This window comes from Sphaerodactylus townsendi, linkage group LG04 (assembly GCF_021028975.2).
Source record: "Sphaerodactylus townsendi isolate TG3544 linkage group LG04, MPM_Stown_v2.3, whole genome shotgun sequence".
NCBI classification, from domain to species: domain Eukaryota; kingdom Metazoa; phylum Chordata; class Lepidosauria; order Squamata; family Sphaerodactylidae; genus Sphaerodactylus; species Sphaerodactylus townsendi.
The window spans coordinates 135593125-135611797 of NC_059428.1; the positions used below are offsets into that span (position 1 = coordinate 135593125).

The window sequence follows — 18673 nt, forward strand, 5'->3', positions numbered from 1 at the left end:
TGGAGCCTGGGAAAGGGCTTCAGTAGGGACCAGTGCCAGACAGATCACCTTCCAGTGCAGCCGCTTCCTCCAGGGGACCTGACAACTGCTGCCTGGAGATCAGCTGTCATCCTCTCCAGATCTCCCCCTGACGACCAACAGGGATGGGGATTTGCCAGGTTTAGGCTGGAAAGTTCCTGGAGATCTGGGGAGAGCAAAGACCATGGACCGCCCCCCCTCCGGAGCACCCCTTATTTCCACAGACTGAGGATGAGCTGTAATTCCCGTGGAGGTCCCGCCTGGAGATTGGCAACCCTGTCCCCCTCCCCGCCGCGGGGGCGTCTGGGCCTCGCCCCTCACCTGCAGGGCCGCCGCGGGGTCCCGGCTGACGTCGTCGTCCTCCGGCGGCCTGCAGGGAGAAAGAGGGGCAGAGTGAGGCCGGGGAGGGGAGAGGCGGGCGGCCGAGGAGGCACAGGGGGGGAGGGGACTCTCACCGCAGCGCCGCCGCCGCCGATCCCTCCGCCATCTCCGAAGCTTCCAGAGCCGCTGCTCGTCGCTGCGCGGGTGCGTGACGTAAGGCCGGCGACGGAAGCTGCCGCCATAGAGAGCGCACGCACCATCCGCCTTGAGCGTCACGCAGTGGGGCTTCCTCTCTGCTGCTCTAGGGGTTGCCGCATCTGTGGCCCAAGCCCGCCCCAGGACCTGGTGGCACGCGGTTGCCAACCTCCAGGCGGGCCTGGAATTGAGGGCAGGAAGGGATTCCCTCGGAGGACATGGCTGCTTTGGGGGAACGACTGTAGGGCACTATGGCCCACTGAGATGTCTCTCTTCCCCCCCTCTCTCTGGGCTCCAACCCCAAAGCTCCAGGAATTTCCCAAACCAGAGTTGTCAGCCCTAAAGTCCACTTTGCAAACTAGTCCAATCAGGGTATGGCAAGCCCCTGAGAGGCCAGGGAGAGGCAGATCAAGCATCAGATTCGGAAGAGACTACCAGGGGCCCCCAGACCAGCCCCCTCCTCCACGCAGGCGCACAGAATCAAAGCACTCCTGACAAAGGGCCATCCAAGCCTCCCGCACCCTCTGAGGCTGCACAGTCCACTGTCGAACAGCCCTGACGGTCAGGAAATTCTTCCTCCTGTTTAGGTGGAATCTCTTTTCCTTCACCTTGACTCCATTACTCCGTGTCTGAAGCTCTGAGCAGCAGAAAACAAGCTTGTTCCCTCTTCAATATGACATCAAATATTTAAACATGGCTATCATGTCACCCCTTAACCTACACCTCTCCAGACTAAACATCCGTAGCTCCCTCAGTCTCTCTTTGTAGGGCATGGAGTCCAGACCTTTGACCATTTTGGTTGCCCTCCTTTGAACCCATTCCAGCTTGTCAATATCCTTCTTGAACTGCAGTGCCCAGAACTGGACAACAGTATGCCAGGTGAGGTCTGATAAATGCGGAATAGATACTATCTTGACACTATACTCCTATTGATACAGCCCAGAATCGCATTGGCTTTCTTGGCTGCCGCATCACACTGCTGACTTATATTCAGTTGTGGTCTACTAAGAGTCGCAGGTCCTTTTCACGTATACTATTGTCAAGCCAGTTGTTGCTCATCTGTGCATTCCATTTTTTTCTGCCTAAGTATACTATCTTATACATTTATCTCTGTTGAAATTCATTTCATTAGCTTTCAATAACTGAAACTGTTACAAAAATGCTTATAAAGATTGGGGAAGGAAAATTCCTCAGGACATGGTGAAGACTCCTGTCCAACCATACTTAGTGTGTGACAAGTAAAAGTGCCAACTTTTAGGTTGGAACTGACCATCTCCTGGATTTAGAACTACTCTCCAGACAGTAGAACCCCTGGAGAAAATGGCTGCTTTGTAGAGTTGTTATACTTCGCTGAGCCAGTGTGTAGTGGTTACTTTCACTGGTTCTCAACTGTGGGACAAATACCAACAGGGTTTTTGTAACAGTTACTAAGAATTCACTCTCCTTTGATCCCCATATCCCCCTGCACTGAGACGTGCCATCTCCTGCACACCCTACCTGCCATAAAGTATCTATCAGTGGCTTTTTGTAACAGTAACTTTGGACACCTGGTGCTCCTCCTAATCTTCCATTTTTCTTGATCATCAGTTAAGTGTCTGATATACTGCTTCTTCCAGGCATTACTTGCCATTCATAGGAAGTCTTTTTAAACTAAATGAAGTGCTGGTTCTCAGAGAAGTACAGTCTAGTCTCTGGCTTATCTGTTGTTTGCCAAAGTGCCCATGGACTTCCAAGCCTGCAATACAGTTCACTGCTCACTTGCCAAATGTTTTGTGTTTCAGTTGCTTTCTGCTTTTTAGCTCAGGCCTATGTCCTGCAACAGATGGTAGCATGTAAGGCTCTGGCTCTGCTGATCTCTCATCAGATGTAATAAGCTTAGCAAATTTTATTTTAGTAAATGGATGCTAAGGAACCTCTGTGCCAAATGTTACTGGTGGTGACATATTTACCATCGTAATTTCCCATGCTTGACCTCAACTTAACAATTTGGATTCTGCACCAACTACTGTCTTCGGCTACCCCCACTTTGGGTTGCCCGCCTGGCATCGACCAAAGCAGGGCCTTTCCCACTGGGGCTCCCTCCCTGGAAAGATGATCCCACTCTCTGCCCCCATCTTTAGGAAGTGCAGCAGGGCCTGCCAGGGCTTTAGAGAGGGCTTGAGTGGCAGGCGTCTTTTCAGGGGAGACGGAGGGAGAAATTAGGGGGTTGTGATTTTATTCTGGTTTTAACTGGAAATGTTTAACTATTGTTGTAAACCACCTCAAACCCCGAGGAAAGACGGGGTACACAGGTTTTTAATGAAAATAAATACATAAATGTACTGTTCTATACCTGCTTCTGCATTTCAAATCTCCATTAACTATACTGATGTAACATAACTAAACACACAATTTTATATTAGGCAGAAAGACAGACAGAGAGAGAGAACACCAACTCCCAATTCACACACTAAAAGGTACAAAGATGTTGTACTTGATTTATTTGCATAAAATACAAAAAGACAAACAAATTTCAGAAGTGTTCCACAATTAAAAAATTTGTCTTTAAATACAAATTCACTCTGTAATATATGAATACATATAACATTAGAGCTCTAAACATAATGATCTCAATTGAATCTATAAAATATTGCTCTATGGAATTTTTTTGAATGAAAAACATCTTTGAGAAATTAAATTACATATTTACAATAGAAAAAGTACTCTTATAGAAACATTTAAATCTCAAAATACTTGCACAAATTGCATATACTTTCTCCGCTCCCTTACAAAATAATGCAAAACAAAAAAAATGTTAAACTTCAATGTTAAAATGGTCTGAAATAAATTTACCCCTGTAGTAATAACTCTCATTTTGTTGATCAGATGCATCTAATAGAGCCACATTAGGAAAACAGAGAAATAGACGATAACAGATACAAATATCAAATATATCTTGATCTTTGGTAAAAAAAATGCAATAGGAGCAGGTGTAATTGATCCTGCCCTGTGGTTTATTGTCCACGTAAAAGGAAAATCTCTTGCTCAAATGGCTTGAGACAGATCTTTGGGACTGGCTAGAAGAATCACATACATGGAATGAAAGAAACTTGTGAAATTAAATGTTACTTTAAAGCACTGATTATAATAATCATTACATTATCATGCGAGGCAGACAAATAATGCATAAAGTGCAAGAAATTTAGAATTTCTGGACAGTGATCAAAAAAGAAACTGCATGATCCTTCATGCTTGCATTTTGAAAAAAAAATTATATTATTTAGCGAACAGAAAATTGAAATAAATTCTATAGTATTATTTCTAAAATTAACTTCACAAATTAAAGTAGCTTTGTAATGCCTACTTCTCAATCAAGTGATGATACACAACCGAAGAAGTCCTGTCACATTGAAGAAACCGCCTTCCACAGAGTTCACCAGCTTCAGCATTACTCACAGGGACTGGGCTCCAACTGTTCACTTTCCTGCTTAATATGCACCGTGGAGGGATATCCGTTTGAATTGGACACCACCACTACAAACGGCTGCTGCTGCTGCTGAAAACTGTGCTCTGAGTGTCTGGCTTCATCGGCCATACCGTCATCAGCCTCTGACTTCATCACCCCTTGAATAACCGTCGGTTTATTTTCTGGGGCTTTAATGACGGAAGTGATCATGGACGGTGGAGCAATCATTTGCGAACTGCTTGGGGTAAAAGTTACTACAGGGGCAGCGGGGCTGAAGGATGGAGAAGAAGCCACGTTGACTGTTCCGTTGCAAATTGTCTGCACGTTACTGCTGAGCACCTGGTGGACTTGTGCGGGGCTCAAGACGATGGAGGAAGGAGGCGAGACGGGCTTAGAGGAGTGCAGCACAACGTTCTCCTTAAGCATGGCCATAGACTGTGAAGTGGGGATGGCTTGAAGGATGAACTTCTGGGATGTTGCTGCAGATGTTGGATCTGCGCTGGCTATGACCGTTGTCAAAGGCACCGTCTGGAGGGTTACAGTATGCAGCTGCTGATTCCCAGGTGAAACGACGACTGGAACTTGTCCTGGAGCTTGGATGGTCCTGTTGAAATAAACAAAGGGGGGGATTTCTTAATTTATTTTAAACAATTTAAAAAAATCAGTATTAATAGTGTGGTTTTAATAATCCAATTGAAGGCCAATGGACCTCCGGTGATTGGACAAGAAAGATCTTTCTACAAACATGAAAAATACTCCAGATTTATGAAAAATCTGAAATGTTAAATTAAAAAACAAACAAACCTGAATGATAAAAACAGCACCTGTAACTTTAAGAAACAGAAACCCTCAGTGGCTATTCCTGGGCAATTATAGAATTGTAGGCTTGGTTTTTGTGAGTAAAAGGCAGGTAAAGGTGTTTTGGCCTTTGAGGTAGGATTCATGGGCAGCAACCACTGGGTGACTTAATACTGACTTCATGACTCCCCAAGGCCCGGCTGCTTGCTACTGTTATATTTTTTTATTTATTTGCTTTATATTTTTATTTATTTTATTTCTACCCCACCTTTCTCCATGATGCAGACAAAAGCATCTAACATAATTCTCCTCTCCTCCTTTTTATCCTCACCACAACCCTGTGAGGTACGTTAGGCTGAAAGTATGTGACCTAGCGAGCTTCCATGGCAGACTGGTGATTTGGATCTTGGTCTTAGTTCTTGTGTGTATCTGCCTTTTGCTTTTATTGCAGTTTTAATTCAATTAAAACTGTTACATGTTTAACAACTGCCAGTTCACTGGAGAGCTTTCCCTTCGTTATCTGATCTCGGTTACCCCTCTGGCCCTGCCTGCCTCCAGCTAATTCCCCCAGCTTCAGTGGAGACAGCCTACTTAGGGTCACCATCGGGACTGGAGATGTCCTGGGATTGCCAGGGAGCAGTTCCCCTGGAGGAAACGGCTGCTTGGGAGGGCGGACAACCCAGATGTGGGGACCTGGAGTTCTTCAGACTTCAGAGATCAGTCGTTCTGTTTTAGAGGATGAGCTCTAAAGCAATCTGCCCCATGGAAGCCCCTCTCTTCCGTAAACCTTCCATCCTCAAGCACTGCCCTTCCTGTGCTTGCAGAAATGTTTCCACAGCCCTTTATGGGATTTTTTTAGCACTCTGCTCTGAATAAAGCTGAATGGAGCTTCCAAAGGCAATGGCAGGTATGAGCTCATGTGTACCAAGGCATCCCATGCTGATGCAGTGGGTAGAACAAGACCTTCTCTGAGAATGTGCCAAGTGCCGCTTTCCCACGTGATGCTGGAGCTCCCCCCATTTCGAATGGATTTCTTACAGTTTGCTCTTGTGACTGAGTTCAAGATTTTAAAACTTGCACCTTCCTAAAACTTGCACCCATGAACAATTGCAAGTGTTTTCTCGCAAGAGGATGTTGAAATACAGATGACTTCCTGACTGCAGCTTCCAGAGACTTTAGCAATACTTTCCTCACTGCCTACTAATAAAAAAAACCCCTTTCATAATCTCCTCTCTTCATACTGAGCAAGGTAACAGCAGGTCAGAGGCCGGGCGAATGGGGGGGGAGGTCAGGAGGGAGCTCTTCACCCCCCACCCCTCGGTGCATCTCCGGTTCAGCTTCTCCAATCACTTCCACGAAGATGGTGTCCAAGGCCAGCTGTGTTGGTCTGCAGCAGGACAATGAGGTTCAAAACCACAAGGACCCGTGGGACCAACGAGATTTTCTGGCCTGCGGAAGGTACCAGGTTCAGTCCCTGGCATCTCCAGTCGAAAGGACCAGGTTGCAGGAGGACCACAGGTCGCCTAAGTAGATGATATTCATCTTGATGGACCAGGATGAGGCACCTTCAGGTGTTCACAAAAGACTGTTAATCAGGTACACACACACACCCCAAAAAACCCCATTCCTCTTTGATCGCATGAACCCGTGAAATTGCCTCGTACTCAACCAGGCCGCCTGTCCATCCAAGCCAGTCTTGCCACCTGCTGCCTGGCCCTTCCGACCAGAGAGGCTGGGGATTGGAGCCTTCTGCAGCAGGCCAAGCAGATGCTCTGTTGTTGAGTCACAGCCCCTTAGATGCAATCCCTTCTCAAGCCACATTTCAGGCAATTACCGGTATTACAGAACCAATCCACCAAATTTCACAATGGGCAGAAAAAATATAGAGCATCGGGGTGCCACCTGCTTGCTCCCCTCAGGAAGCCTCCTGCCCTCGCTTCCGTAAGCAGCCGGAGGAAAGGGCTGCTCTGGACACGTGAGAACAAATCTGCCCCTCCCGGCAAACAGGAGTGATGTAAGAACCACAGGTGGTGCCCAGGCCATCCCTGAGGACTCCAGTTTCAGAGGCGGGACAGAGTGTCCCCCAACTTTCTTACGTCACACCCCAGTTTTTGTGTGTGGATGAGATGTCACATGTTGCTAGATGTCATAGCTGCCCATTGCCCCACCCTTAAACCTCCCAAGGATACCAGGCAGTAGCATACAATCCCTAGTGGTTAGTGCAGGAGCACCCCCACAGAGCTTTGGGTTCCACAAAGGGAACGCCAGTGCTGCTGGCTCCCTGGCCTCCTGCTGTTGCTCCAGCCCTGGCACCCAGCGCCATTTTAACTGGAGACGGCGAAAACTGAACGTGGAACCTTCCGCATGCAAAACGTGAGCTCTGTTCCACAGATGTGGATCGCCCTCAGTGGGCACTGGCATGCCAAGCGTTCCTGCAGCCACCACTTGACTAGAGGCCTCAGGCAAACCGGCATTAATCAGCCTCAGTTCACAGTCGTCATCATCATCATCATCATCATCATCATCATCATAGCAGCAGAAGGATGCAAATAAAACATTTTGTTGGGACCCAATCACTCTGGATTCTTGCTGCATCATGAACCTTGTGGGTAAATATTTATTTATTTATTTATTGTTTAAACTTTTATACCGCTCCCATCCCCGAAGGGCTCTGGGCGGTGTACACACAAAGTATAAATACAGGTAAACACATTGTTAAAACCCTTAAAACAGCGATAACAATAACAATAAAAGAGGCGTCCGCCAGCCCCAATTTTAAAATTCTACCCAGAAAAAAAAGAGAGGGGGGGAGGTGGAGAGTCATGTTGGATGGTAAGCCCAGGCATAAACCGGTTAGGGGCCAGCTGGGGGGGCACCATCAGCGGCTGGGTCCTCCGAAGGCCCGGCGGAACAACTCCGTTTTACAGGCCCTGCGGAACTCGTTAAATATGAGAATGAAAACCCCAGCCGCAGGCAGGCCAGCCCGCCGGCCCAGGGAGTGATCCGTGAGCAGATTAGGGCTCTCCTTGTCCAAACACAGCCTTGTGTGGCTGGATGAGGCATGGATCCACTCACGTGTGAAGTGGGGGTAAAAGGGAACAGATTTAATTTGATAAAAACGGAGCATGTATGGGAAGAAGGCAGCCCCCCGCCCTTAAATGTAGGAACACAAGAACACCCATGAAGCTGCCGGATGCTGCGGAGTCCCTCGGCCCAGCAAGGTCTGCTGCACCTGCGGCTCCCCAGGGTCTCAGGCTGAGGGGCTTCACAACACCTACTGCCTGGTCTTTTTTAACTAGAGATGCTGGGGATTGAACCCAGGACCTTCTACCACTGAGCCCTTCTTGCTGTGCTCTGCTGCTGGAAGTCTTTCATTCCCCCTTAGACAGTCAGTGAGAGCCTTCTTTTCTTAGCCCCGTCAGAAGATCATGCTTTCTAAGTATCGGCAGCAGCCAGAGTCTCACAGTTTTTGTTCCTCAGTCTGTAACTTTCCCCTGTTTTGACTCTCTGAGCCAGCCAGCTCCAGACTGAGAGCAACTGAGGCAGTTCTTCAGGGGGTGGACTCTGGGGGAAAGCAGCCCCCACCCCCGAGCCCACTCCCTTGCTAGCTAGGGATGTCCTGCTGCTGCCTCTGCCTCCACATACTCCCACCTGGTGAAGGGAGCAGCTAGCCCTCTCCACTCTTCCTGTAGGACTGTTCTGACTTTCACAAGGTTCTACCCTCTTGCAAGAATTTGGTTATAGCCGCCTCAGCAGCTGCAGGAAGTGAGCAGGGTGGCCAGGCCAACCCAAACAATGGTTCAACTCACAAGAGGATGGCATTCTGCCAGAGCTTCAGAAGCCCAGCAGGACCTGCTTTGGAAGAGCCTGGAGGGAGTGGGGAGGCAAGATGGGCGACTGGGCAGAGACGGGCGAACCAAGGCAGCGAAAGGCCTTGAGCTTTTACCTTATGTTCTGAGCAGAAGGATTCATCGTCTCCTCCTGCATATTAGTGGTCACAGCTGTGTGTCCTTCCGGAATGGACTGCATTAAATGAACTGTCCGATAGAGTTGCGTTGGATGTACGGTTTGGGCAGATTGCATCGTCCTCAGAACTTCGGACGCCACGGTCGGCAGTTGCTGTGGAGTAGATTCCACCGGCTGCTTCAGTTTCATAGACTTGGCGTTTCCTGGTACCTTCAGGACAGCAGCAGATCCTCCCCGGGGTGCTACGTTTGATGACGCTCTGGATCTGGCCACTTGGCTTCTATTGGCCTCGGGGGCTGCAAGCAAAGTTGTATCTGGAGAATCTGCGCTCGAACTTGACTCATCGTCATCTATGTAGACAAGATCTTTCGGCATTTCCTTGAATTGGTACACTAAGCGCTGCCCTTCGACTTTTGCCAGAATGCCTCTTTGATAGTAATATCTGTTGAAAGTAGGTTGGTACATCAATAATTGCAGAAAGAAAGAAAGAAAGAGAGAGGAAAGAAGAAAGAAGAAAGAAGAAGAAAAGAAAGAAAAGAAGAAAGAAAAGAAGAAAGAAAGAAAGGAAGAAGAAAGGAGAGAGAAGAAGAAGAAGAGAAAAGAAAGAAGAAGAAAAGAAGAAAGAAAGAAAGAAAGAAAGAAAGAAAGAAAGAAAGAAAGAAAGAAAGAAAGAAAGAAAGAAAGAAAGAAAGAAAGAAAGAAAGAAAGAAAGAAAGAAAGAAAGAAAGAAAGAAAGAAAGAAAGAAAGGCATTTACCTATTTCGGGGTGGGGGGGGGGAAGGATTAGCCTTGCTATTTTAGACTAAGACTATTCCTATCTCAACAGGGCAAGAGTCTTCAGGTGCTTTTGAATTCTACAGTAACCTTTATTTGCAATAATACTTTTCACTTGAACAGGAACCTGAAGCATCTTTCAGCATTTTTCTCCTGGCTTCCATTTTATCCTCAGTACAACCACTCCGTGGGGAGACGACAACATGAGATTGCTGGGCGGCTTCATTCACAAATTCAGAACAATGGAACACCCCCCACCCTACCCCCGTGACTGAATAGGGACGTAGGATTCTTAGCTCACTACCAATGCTAATTATTTGCTTCTAAGCATCTCCCCTCTGCTCTAATCAAGCTGGTTACGACGTGCATCACACCTTTACATCCTGATTCTCTACTCTGCAATACCCCTCCTATCTTCTGACTGGGACATAAGGGCTCAGGGCTCACCATTCCGACTGGTACCTGACAAAGGGAGCTTTGACTCTCAGAGGTTTATACCCTGGAAAAGGTGTTCTCTAAGGACTCAAAACTTGCTCTTCTACTGAGCCCGGCTACAATACTTTTAAGGATTGTAAAATCCTATCCTTATCCTGGTCATTAAAAGCCAGGGTAGGCCACAATGGCCCGGCCAAATCTGTTTGATCTGGACTCTGGAAATTATCCTGGACTCAGTCTTGTCAAAGCAACATCTAGTCTAGAATCAATGCTTACTTGTTGTTGTTGTTGTTGTTACTTATTAAATTTCATAGACCGCCCAATCCCCGAAGGGCTCTGGGCAGTGTTGATTCTTGTAACAGTGCTTAGTTTAGTCATTTATCTTTCTTATTTTTATCCTCACTGTTCCTGTATTGCATATTGCTGCACAATCTTTTAATAAATCACTTAATTATATTCTATGACCTTCCTGAATTCTGGGGCTTCAATCTGAATCTAGTACTCTGGCCTATGTTGGTGACAGCTCCCAAAACAACTTGCTTTTGAAACTCACCCCATAGTGCACAACCTTGCAGGGTTTACTTTTCGTGGTCTTAGGTCCCAGAGGCTAGAAACTTGGTTTCTTGGTTTCTGGCTGTCAGGGTAATCAAGGGGACTACAGGCAGTGCTACTGTAGGATGTGTGGACTCAAATTTTGGTTCGTTTGATTTTGTTTGCTCAATCTGTCTTCTCAAATGGGACCTTGGCTTTCAGGTTCCTTTGTCATAAGAGAGTTGTTATGCATTATTAATTTTTGGTCTTGTGAACTGGTCTGAACTTAAGCTTGAATAAATAAGGGGAAGATATGGGAGACAAATTTTGATTAAAACGGTGATAAAAATATTTACCAATTAATGTTAAGTACTGGCTACATTATTCATTCTTGAAATGGTGTTTGCATTAATAGCTATTAGAGTTGCTTCATATTAAGGGGTAGAGTATAATTCCATCTTAGTAAGTTTTCAAAATCAGTATAAACATTTGTCATTTTCTTGGAATCACATACCTGAGAGCTCGGCCCATGGTTTCGTAATTCATATCAGGCTTATTTTTGTGTTTTCCCCACAATCTGGACACAGCCTTGGAATCCACTAGTTTAAAAATGCCCTTCTCTCGTTGAGTCCATTTAATATATTTAGGACATGTAGCCTTGTCTTGAAGTAGTGCTAGTAAGAACTCCCAGAGATAAATGGTGTTTCCTGAAATAAAGAGTCTTTTAGAAATAGAACACCCCATGCAAATAAAAAGAAATTAAATAGCAAAGCATAACTTTTTAAAGAGGCCTCAACCATTCACTGACTTTTTCAGTACCTAGCTATGAAGCAAAGATTTGATATGGGCTATTTCTCATCTTTTGCTCTGTCTGGACAGATGTTACACACGGTCTCTATTGCCTTTGCAGGAGGGGATGGGCCAAAATGAAACAGAGATCCACAATGGCTGCAGAAAGGAGAAAGTAACAAAAGACTCCACAACAGTACCATTTTTATTTCTTTTCCCTCATGGCTCCGATAATACATTTAAAACGTGATGCTAACTTTTTTGCTGTGGTCTCTCATTCTTAAGAAAGTTGTAAATTATTATTTGTATGTGGAGTTTCACAAATTACAACTGCCATTCAAGAAAGAAAGAAAAAAGTTAATCTTATGTGATGAACCAGTAAATTAACACCAGGCATAACTCTGTAACTCTCACACAGGCACACCACACAGAAACTGCAAAATTCCTAAGCCTCAGAATGGGCAGACCTTTCTTTATTGCATCCCTTGCAGTGAGGTAGGTACAGATTTTTTATAGGGTGGGTTCGTGGGCAGTGCCACGCCCCCACCCGCCCATGGGAGCGGGGCTAAACCTCCCCAAGCCCCATCCCCAGCCTCAGTGCTTATAAAAGCAGCTCTCCAAGGCAGACTCCCTACCCCGTCTGCCCCCCCCCCTCCCAGGCAGTCCCTTCTGCCCTCCCCTCCAGGCAGAGGTGTAGCTAGGGAAAATGGAGGCCAGTGCAAAATCTGAGTTTTGCGCGCGCGCGCACACACACGCGCACGCGCGCACACACACACACACACACACACACACACCCCGCAGGCTGCTGTGATCCTGGAATCTACCCCCAAACAGCGAAACTAGGGAACCCAGATTCTCCTTTTAAATCCACCTTAAAGGGAGAATCTCGGGTCCCCAGTTAAAACAACACTGAAAGTGATGCTGTTTTGGGGTGGATTCTCCCCTACCCTGAAACCACATCACTTTCAATGTTTAAACTGTGGACCTCAGATTCTCCCTTTAAATCCATGCCGAAGAGAAAGGGAAGGCGCCTGGGCTATCCTCAGTGTATAATCCCATTCCCCCTTCAGGCTTTCCTTCTCCCCAGGAGATGCAAGCAGCAGATATTCCATCTGGCACTTTGGATTTGCCTCCTCTGGAAGCCGTTTTGGGATGGTGCTCATCATCCCTGCTCAAAATTCCCAATGTGCCTTCAGGCTCAAAAAGGTTGGCGACCCCTGGGGCCTATCACATCTAAGGCAGCAGAAACAGTGGGAATCAAAAATGTAAGTCTTAGAAGCATATTACTCTTCTGAAGGGTCTGTGCGTGAACGTCTAAGAAATGAACGTCTAAGAAAGGAACTCCTCTGATCTCTTCCCCACTCCACAAGCAGAATGAAGCTGCCAGGCCGAAGGAGGACGAAGTGCTTCAGGCAGCCTGGCCCTCCTGGAGTCCAGAAATCGTCTCCGAGACACACCCACACCCCTGGCAGACCCACTGCCAGCACTGCCCACACTCACCCTTCCCATCCTTGTTTTTCTTCTTTACAGATATGTTTGGAGTCAGAGTAGGGGACTCTGGACGGGCAGGCTTGGCTTTCTTTCCTGGGGGACGAAGGGAAGAAAACAAAATCACTTCTGTGAACAGAAACAGGACAGTAAAGTTATCCAACACTGTCTTCCCCTCCATTCTGAGTAACATCCGAGGACTTACGACTTTGACAGTGTCATCCAGATTCCGGAGGCGGCCAGGGATGGTGCTGCTCCCGTATTGCCTCCAGAGGGCTTTCAGGCAGTGCTGGGAGGCAGAAGAAACAAAAAGCCTTCCTGGCCACCTGAAAGCCCCCATGGGGGGAAACTGAGTTCCACCACCCTTCTGTCTTCCCCACCACCGGTGTTCCTGGGGCAAAACCCGGTAGGTGCTGACTAATGTCGGCTCCGCCCCGTGAATGCTCCCGGGGTGCCCTCAGTTGCGCCAGCCTACAGGTTAGGCTGACACAACTCGGGAAACGGAAGCCGGAGGTGAGTCAGGCCCAACTCACCTCCCTATTTGCCCTCCTGGCCAGCTTTAAGTCCCACTTAAGCAAGTCAGGAGGGCAAACAAATCACAGCAAAGTCCACACAGTCTCCTGTGGCCATTCCATGCCCCCCCTCCCCACGGCTCCCCCCAATCTGGGTTGGGCTATAAGAATCCGAGAAACCTCTCTGGATTAAGTACAACCTTCCAGGCCTCATCTCACTACAAGGATTAACCTCAAAGATCTAAGAACATAAGAACAAGCCAGCTGGATCAGACCAGAGTCCATCTAGTCCAGCTCTCTGCTACTCGCAGTGGCCCACCAGGTGCCATTGGGAGCTCACATGCAGGATGTGAAAGCAATGGCCTTCTGCGGCTGTTGCTCCCGAGCACCTGGACTGTTAAGGCATTTGCAATCTCAGATCAAAGAGGATTAAGATTGGTAGCCATAAATCGACTTCTCCTCCATAAATCTGTCCAAGCCCCTTTTAAAGCTATCCAGGTTAGTGCCCCAACACCACTGATCAACTGGTCAGTGCAGGAAACTTATGGAAGCAGGAGAGCCCTACGCCAGCATTGCAGCAAGGTCATTTCCCGTGTGCACCGGAACTGATGTCATCTCTTTGCCAGAGATGCAGGATGCTCTAGTATTTGAGCAACGTTAGCAAAAAAGTGTCAACCACAGAGTTCTTGTTCAAACCCCAAAGTGTCCTGTTTTGCAGGCAACGCAATGACGTCACTTCCAATGCACATCAGAAGCGATGTTGCTGCAATGAGGTCTGGGCTCCCCATGGCTGGTAAGTCCCCTCCTCTCATCCCCTGCCAGAAAATCCTAGCTTTAGAAGAGAAGAAAAGTTTGGATTTATACCTCACTTTTCTCAACAGTAAGGAGTCTCAAAGCAGCTTACAAACCCCTTCCCTTCCTCTCCCCACAGCAGACCCCTTGTGAGGTCGGTGGGGCTGAGAGAGTTCTGAGCGAACTGCGACTGATCCAAGGTCATCCGGTAGGCTTCACGAGGAGGAGCAGGGAAACAAATCCAGTTCACCAGTTCATCATTAGAGTTCCTCACTCTTTACCGCTACACCATGCTGGCTTTCTACAGGAAGTGCACATTCTTTCTCCTCAGTGGGTCACTACCTAGAGTAAGGTTCATCCCCCCAATACGTATTGTTCATTGGCTATTACAAATGCACGTGGGTGGAGAATGCACTTCAAGATGGCTCTGTTCAGTGCACACTCACATTTCCTTACCTTTCTTCTTTTTTGGCTGCTCCAGCACTAGAGTGTCAGGTGATTCACCGCGGGAGTCTTGGACCTGGTGAACCTCCACCACTTCTGGAATCCCATCCAGGGTGACCGAAACATGAGTGATAGGACCAACGTTGACGTCATCATCAGCTCCGCCAAAAATGTGTGCTTTAGAAAAACAGCAGTCACAAAACAACTGTAAAGTTTCTGGAAGGGCTGGGGGCAATCAAGTTACAAAAAAGCCGCAGCTGAGTGTTACTGAATTTGAACTCAAGAAATCAACTAAAATGCAAATACCACAGTATCTCAATACAGATGGTATTCTGAAGATACTAAGCATATGTTACTGTTTCCCTAAAAGAAGAAGAGTTGGTTTCTATACCCTGCTTTTCTCTACCTTTAAGGCACAGGTGTGAAACTCGCGGCCCTCCAGATGTTATGGACTACAGTTCCCATCATCCCCTGCCAGCATCATGCTGTAGTCCATAACATCTGGAGGGCCGCGAGTTTCACACCTGTGCTTTAAGGAGTCTCAAAAGTGGCTTACAATTGCCTTCCCTTTCCCTCCCCACAACAGACAGTTTGTGAGGCAGGCGGTGCTGAGAGAATTCTGAGAGAACTGCAACTGACCCAAAGTCACCCAGCAGGCATCACATGGAGGTGTGAAGAATTGAACCTGATCCTCCAGGTGAGAGTCCACTGATCTGAATTACTACACCACATCATTGTTTCGGAAAAGCACTTTCAGTAAACTATTTGAATAATATCATATGTGAATCACTTACAAAAAAATGTTCATAACTAGCTTTCTGCTTCTATCACACAAACTTTATGCTGGAATCGATATTAAGAAGCCTTCTTTGTGACCAGAGACAGAGTGAGTTTGTTCCCAGCTGGAAACTCTTATTGGTTTAGTTCACTTTCTAATGCTATGCCATGCCAAGGACGTTGTCCCTAAAGTAAAGGCATCTATGCCCAGTTCTTTTACTTGCTATCACTATATTTATGTTACTAGATTTATTCATCAATGTATCTAGTAGTCTAATTTTCTAATAGTCTAATAGTCTAATAATCTAATTTTAATTCTCCAAATTGGGGCCACGTACAGACTAGGGATATTTTTCAGCAAATTTAGGAAAATCCTCAGATTTTACAAAAAATTTGAAAACAACGGGAAAGGGGGTATGCTAAAACTTCCCCAACAATGGTCGGTGTTTGGTCTGTGGAAATAATGTATCTCTGCTGAAGTAGCCACTGCCTGCCTCCCTTTCTTGTGAGCAAGCGAGTGAGCCATTCCCAACCATGGCAGTGACAAAGAAGCAAGTTGGGGGTGGGGGGGGAGGCTGGCAAGGATGTCAGATGGAGGAAAGAGGGGGCAGTGGAGGGGAAAGCCAAGAGTTGAGAATAGAAATAGGTTACGGTTCCATCACTGCTGACCTCAACACAACGTGACACAACGTGTTTGCTCTGGCAAAAGGGGAGGGATTAGGTCAGGCCTGGCCTAAAATAGGCCACCTGGCCCCACCTCCCCCGTGGCGTCAGGGCGCCAGCGTCACTGCCTGGCGCCCCAGAGGCCTGCCGCACCTGTGTGGCACCTGCAAGCCTGAAACCTCATGAGCTCTTGCCAGCTCGTGAGGCGACAGGGAAGGCGGCAGCTGCCTAGGAGGCTGTCCCTTCCCCACCAGCAATGGCGGCCGCAGTAAGTTGCGGCCGCTCTTTTCTCTCCTTTTTGTCTCTCTCTTCTGTTGTTTTGTGGGCTTTAGAATAGGGTTGGGACATCCAGCAGTTCCATCAAGATTTAATTATGCGCCATGTACGCAGGTTTTAGGATATATTTGTATTTTGTTATGTATATTATTGTATATTTTATATTTCATTATGCATATTTTTTGATGTAAACCACTTGGAGCAGACTACAATGGGGATGGGGGGGTATAAACTGAAATAACAATAACAACAACAATCATGATAAAGTCTTAGAAAACAAGGTCAAGATCTTGTGGGACTTCTGAATCCAAACGGACAAAGTGTTGGTGCCTAACACACCAGGCAAGCACAGTGATCAAGGACAAGAAAGTGACCGTCGTCGACACAGCAATACCTGGTGACAGTAGCATCGATGAGAAAGAACACGAGAAGGTCACTAAAAATCATGATTTGAAGATCAAGATTCCGCAACTATGACACAAACCAACTGAGGTTATCCCACTGGTAACTGGCACGTTGGGCGCCATTCTGAAAACACCAGGGTTGCACTTGAAACACCTTCAAATTGACAAAATCAACATCTGTCAGGCTCAAAAGGCAGCCCTGCTGGGATCCACACAAATATTATGTCAATAGATTGCAACATCCCGGGCCTCTGGGTGGGGCTGAATGGTAATGAAAGGCCAACAACGAGCTAAAGAACTGGCAGTTGTGATTTTAAAAAATTAATAATAATAATAATAATAGGAGTGGGGACCACAGCTGTGGGGGGGGGGGAGCAGAAGCAGGAAGTTAAAGGAAAAAGACAGGAGGAAGAGATGGCTGGGGTAGGAAAGAGTAAAGAAAAATGGTTGGGGGACAGTATCAGAAGCCAGAGGATAGATCAGGGATCAGTGGGGGGAATTATCCTATTTACTTAACTATGTTTTTAAAAAACAAGAGCTGCTCAAACCTTTGAAGCTGCCGGCTCAAATTCATCCAAGGGCTTCTGGAAACAATTGTCTCCAATGTATTGTCGAAGGCTTTCATGGCTGGATTAAACTGGTTCTGGTGGGTTTTCCAGGCTGTGTGGCCGTGGTCTGGTGGTTCTTGTCCCTAACGTTTTGCCTGCATCTGTGGCTGGCATCTTCAGAGGTGTATCAGGACACAGTGTGTAACAGGCTTCCCTCTGTGATGCATCTCTGAAGATGCCAGCCACAGATGCAGGCGAAATCCAGGCTTTTCCAAGCACTGCCATTATACTGTGCTGTCCACAAGACGCCATCTTTGATAGCCTTTCACAGGCCTCCTCCTCAGGGGCATGTAAATTGGCTGTCAGCTGCAGGCAGGGGGAGATGGGTGATCAAGACATCGTTTGCTGCCAGTTTGGAGATTTATACTGTATTTATATGACTGTACTTCTTTATTATATGATGGTATTTATATTACTGCACTTTACTATTATATTGTATTTACATTATATTTTTTAACTTTGGCTGGTGGGATTAAGGAGTGTTCGTAAGCCTCTTGGAGCTAAATAGGAAAGACAGGGTACAAACATTTCCAATCGGTACTTTGATTCTTTTACAGATGAGACCCCAAATATGAACATGTAGGGCACATACCCAGATAAACATCACTAACAGCAGATTGTAACAGGTACTTGATCACATTTCAGACAATGGCCATTCATTTTAGCTGGGAAAGTAAAGCGCAGACCTAAATCTCACAGGATTTTCAAAGGATTTCCCTCTGACTCTTTTCTCTCCACAAGGTCCCTGCAGCCATCATTAGGAGAGGGCTACTAAAAACAACACTGACCCTTTTGTTTTCTAGAATTAGGCCGGTAGAACGACAGGGACTGGTCAAATCAGAATACTCTGCAAGTGAGCCTACTCAGAAATGGTTAGATTTTCTCCTCCTCTTTGGTGAGGTTTCATTTCCAAAACTCCCAACTTTAATATCATGGCCACATGTACTTCCTTCCACCGTTGCTTTTGCTCAAGAATCAAGACAACTCAGGCTTGTTACCGTCAGACTCGCTCATCCTCTTCTCATCCAGCAGTGGCTCTGGGGAATCCATATTGAGGAGGGCCTCAGCGGCTTCAATAGTTTGCATGGTTTCATCTTCACCATGACAGGATGCCTCCACTGCAAGGAAGGGGAAGAATCCCTTAATGCTCAAGCATGCATCACAAGAGAAACCTTCAGTTTTACTCCACAGAGGGGACCTGGCAGATGACTCACATGAGCAGCTCTTGTCTTACTCAGTTATTTATGCACTGCAACTTCCACTCATTCTAGTTCATGGAGCAGCAGCTGAACACCTGGTACCAAATTGGACCCCTGGTTCATCCAGATCAATACTGTCCACTCAGATTGGCAGTCCCTCAAGGAGAGACCTTCCCCAACACCAGCTACCTGGTCCTTTCAACTGGAGATGCCAGAGACTGACCCTCGGGCCTTCTGC

At 46.8% G+C, this 18673-nt stretch overlaps 2 protein-coding genes across 11 annotated transcripts in view; both read right to left on the reverse strand.

Annotated features, from left to right (window-relative positions):
* SUGT1 (SGT1 homolog, MIS12 kinetochore complex assembly cochaperone) overlaps positions 1 to 566 on the reverse strand; it is a 37007-nt gene extending 36441 nt beyond the window's left edge. For both annotated transcript variants that reach the window (XM_048494209.1, XM_048494208.1), the window contains exons 1-2: positions 474 to 566; positions 340 to 388 (exon numbers count right to left, since the gene is read on the reverse strand). In XM_048494209.1, coding sequence (XP_048350166.1) covers positions 340 to 388; positions 474 to 505 — 81 coding nt within the window. In that variant the 5' untranslated portion in view covers positions 506 to 566. The remainder of the gene's footprint in view (positions 1 to 339; positions 389 to 473) is intronic.
* A 2425-nt stretch (positions 567 to 2991) lies between these two features.
* ELF1 (E74 like ETS transcription factor 1) overlaps positions 2992 to 18673 on the reverse strand; it is a 93070-nt gene continuing 77388 nt past the window's right edge. For all 9 annotated transcript variants that reach the window (XM_048493301.1, XM_048493306.1, XM_048493305.1 and 6 more), the window contains 6 exons: positions 18235 to 18354; positions 14521 to 14685; positions 12773 to 12856; positions 10998 to 11190; positions 8724 to 9185; positions 2992 to 4583 (listed from right to left, as the gene is read on the reverse strand). In XM_048493301.1, coding sequence (XP_048349258.1) covers positions 3962 to 4583; positions 8724 to 9185; positions 10998 to 11190; positions 12773 to 12856; positions 14521 to 14685; positions 18235 to 18354 — 1646 coding nt within the window. In that variant the 3' untranslated portion in view covers positions 2992 to 3961. The remainder of the gene's footprint in view (positions 4584 to 8723; positions 9186 to 10997; positions 11191 to 12772; positions 12857 to 14520; positions 14686 to 18234; positions 18355 to 18673) is intronic.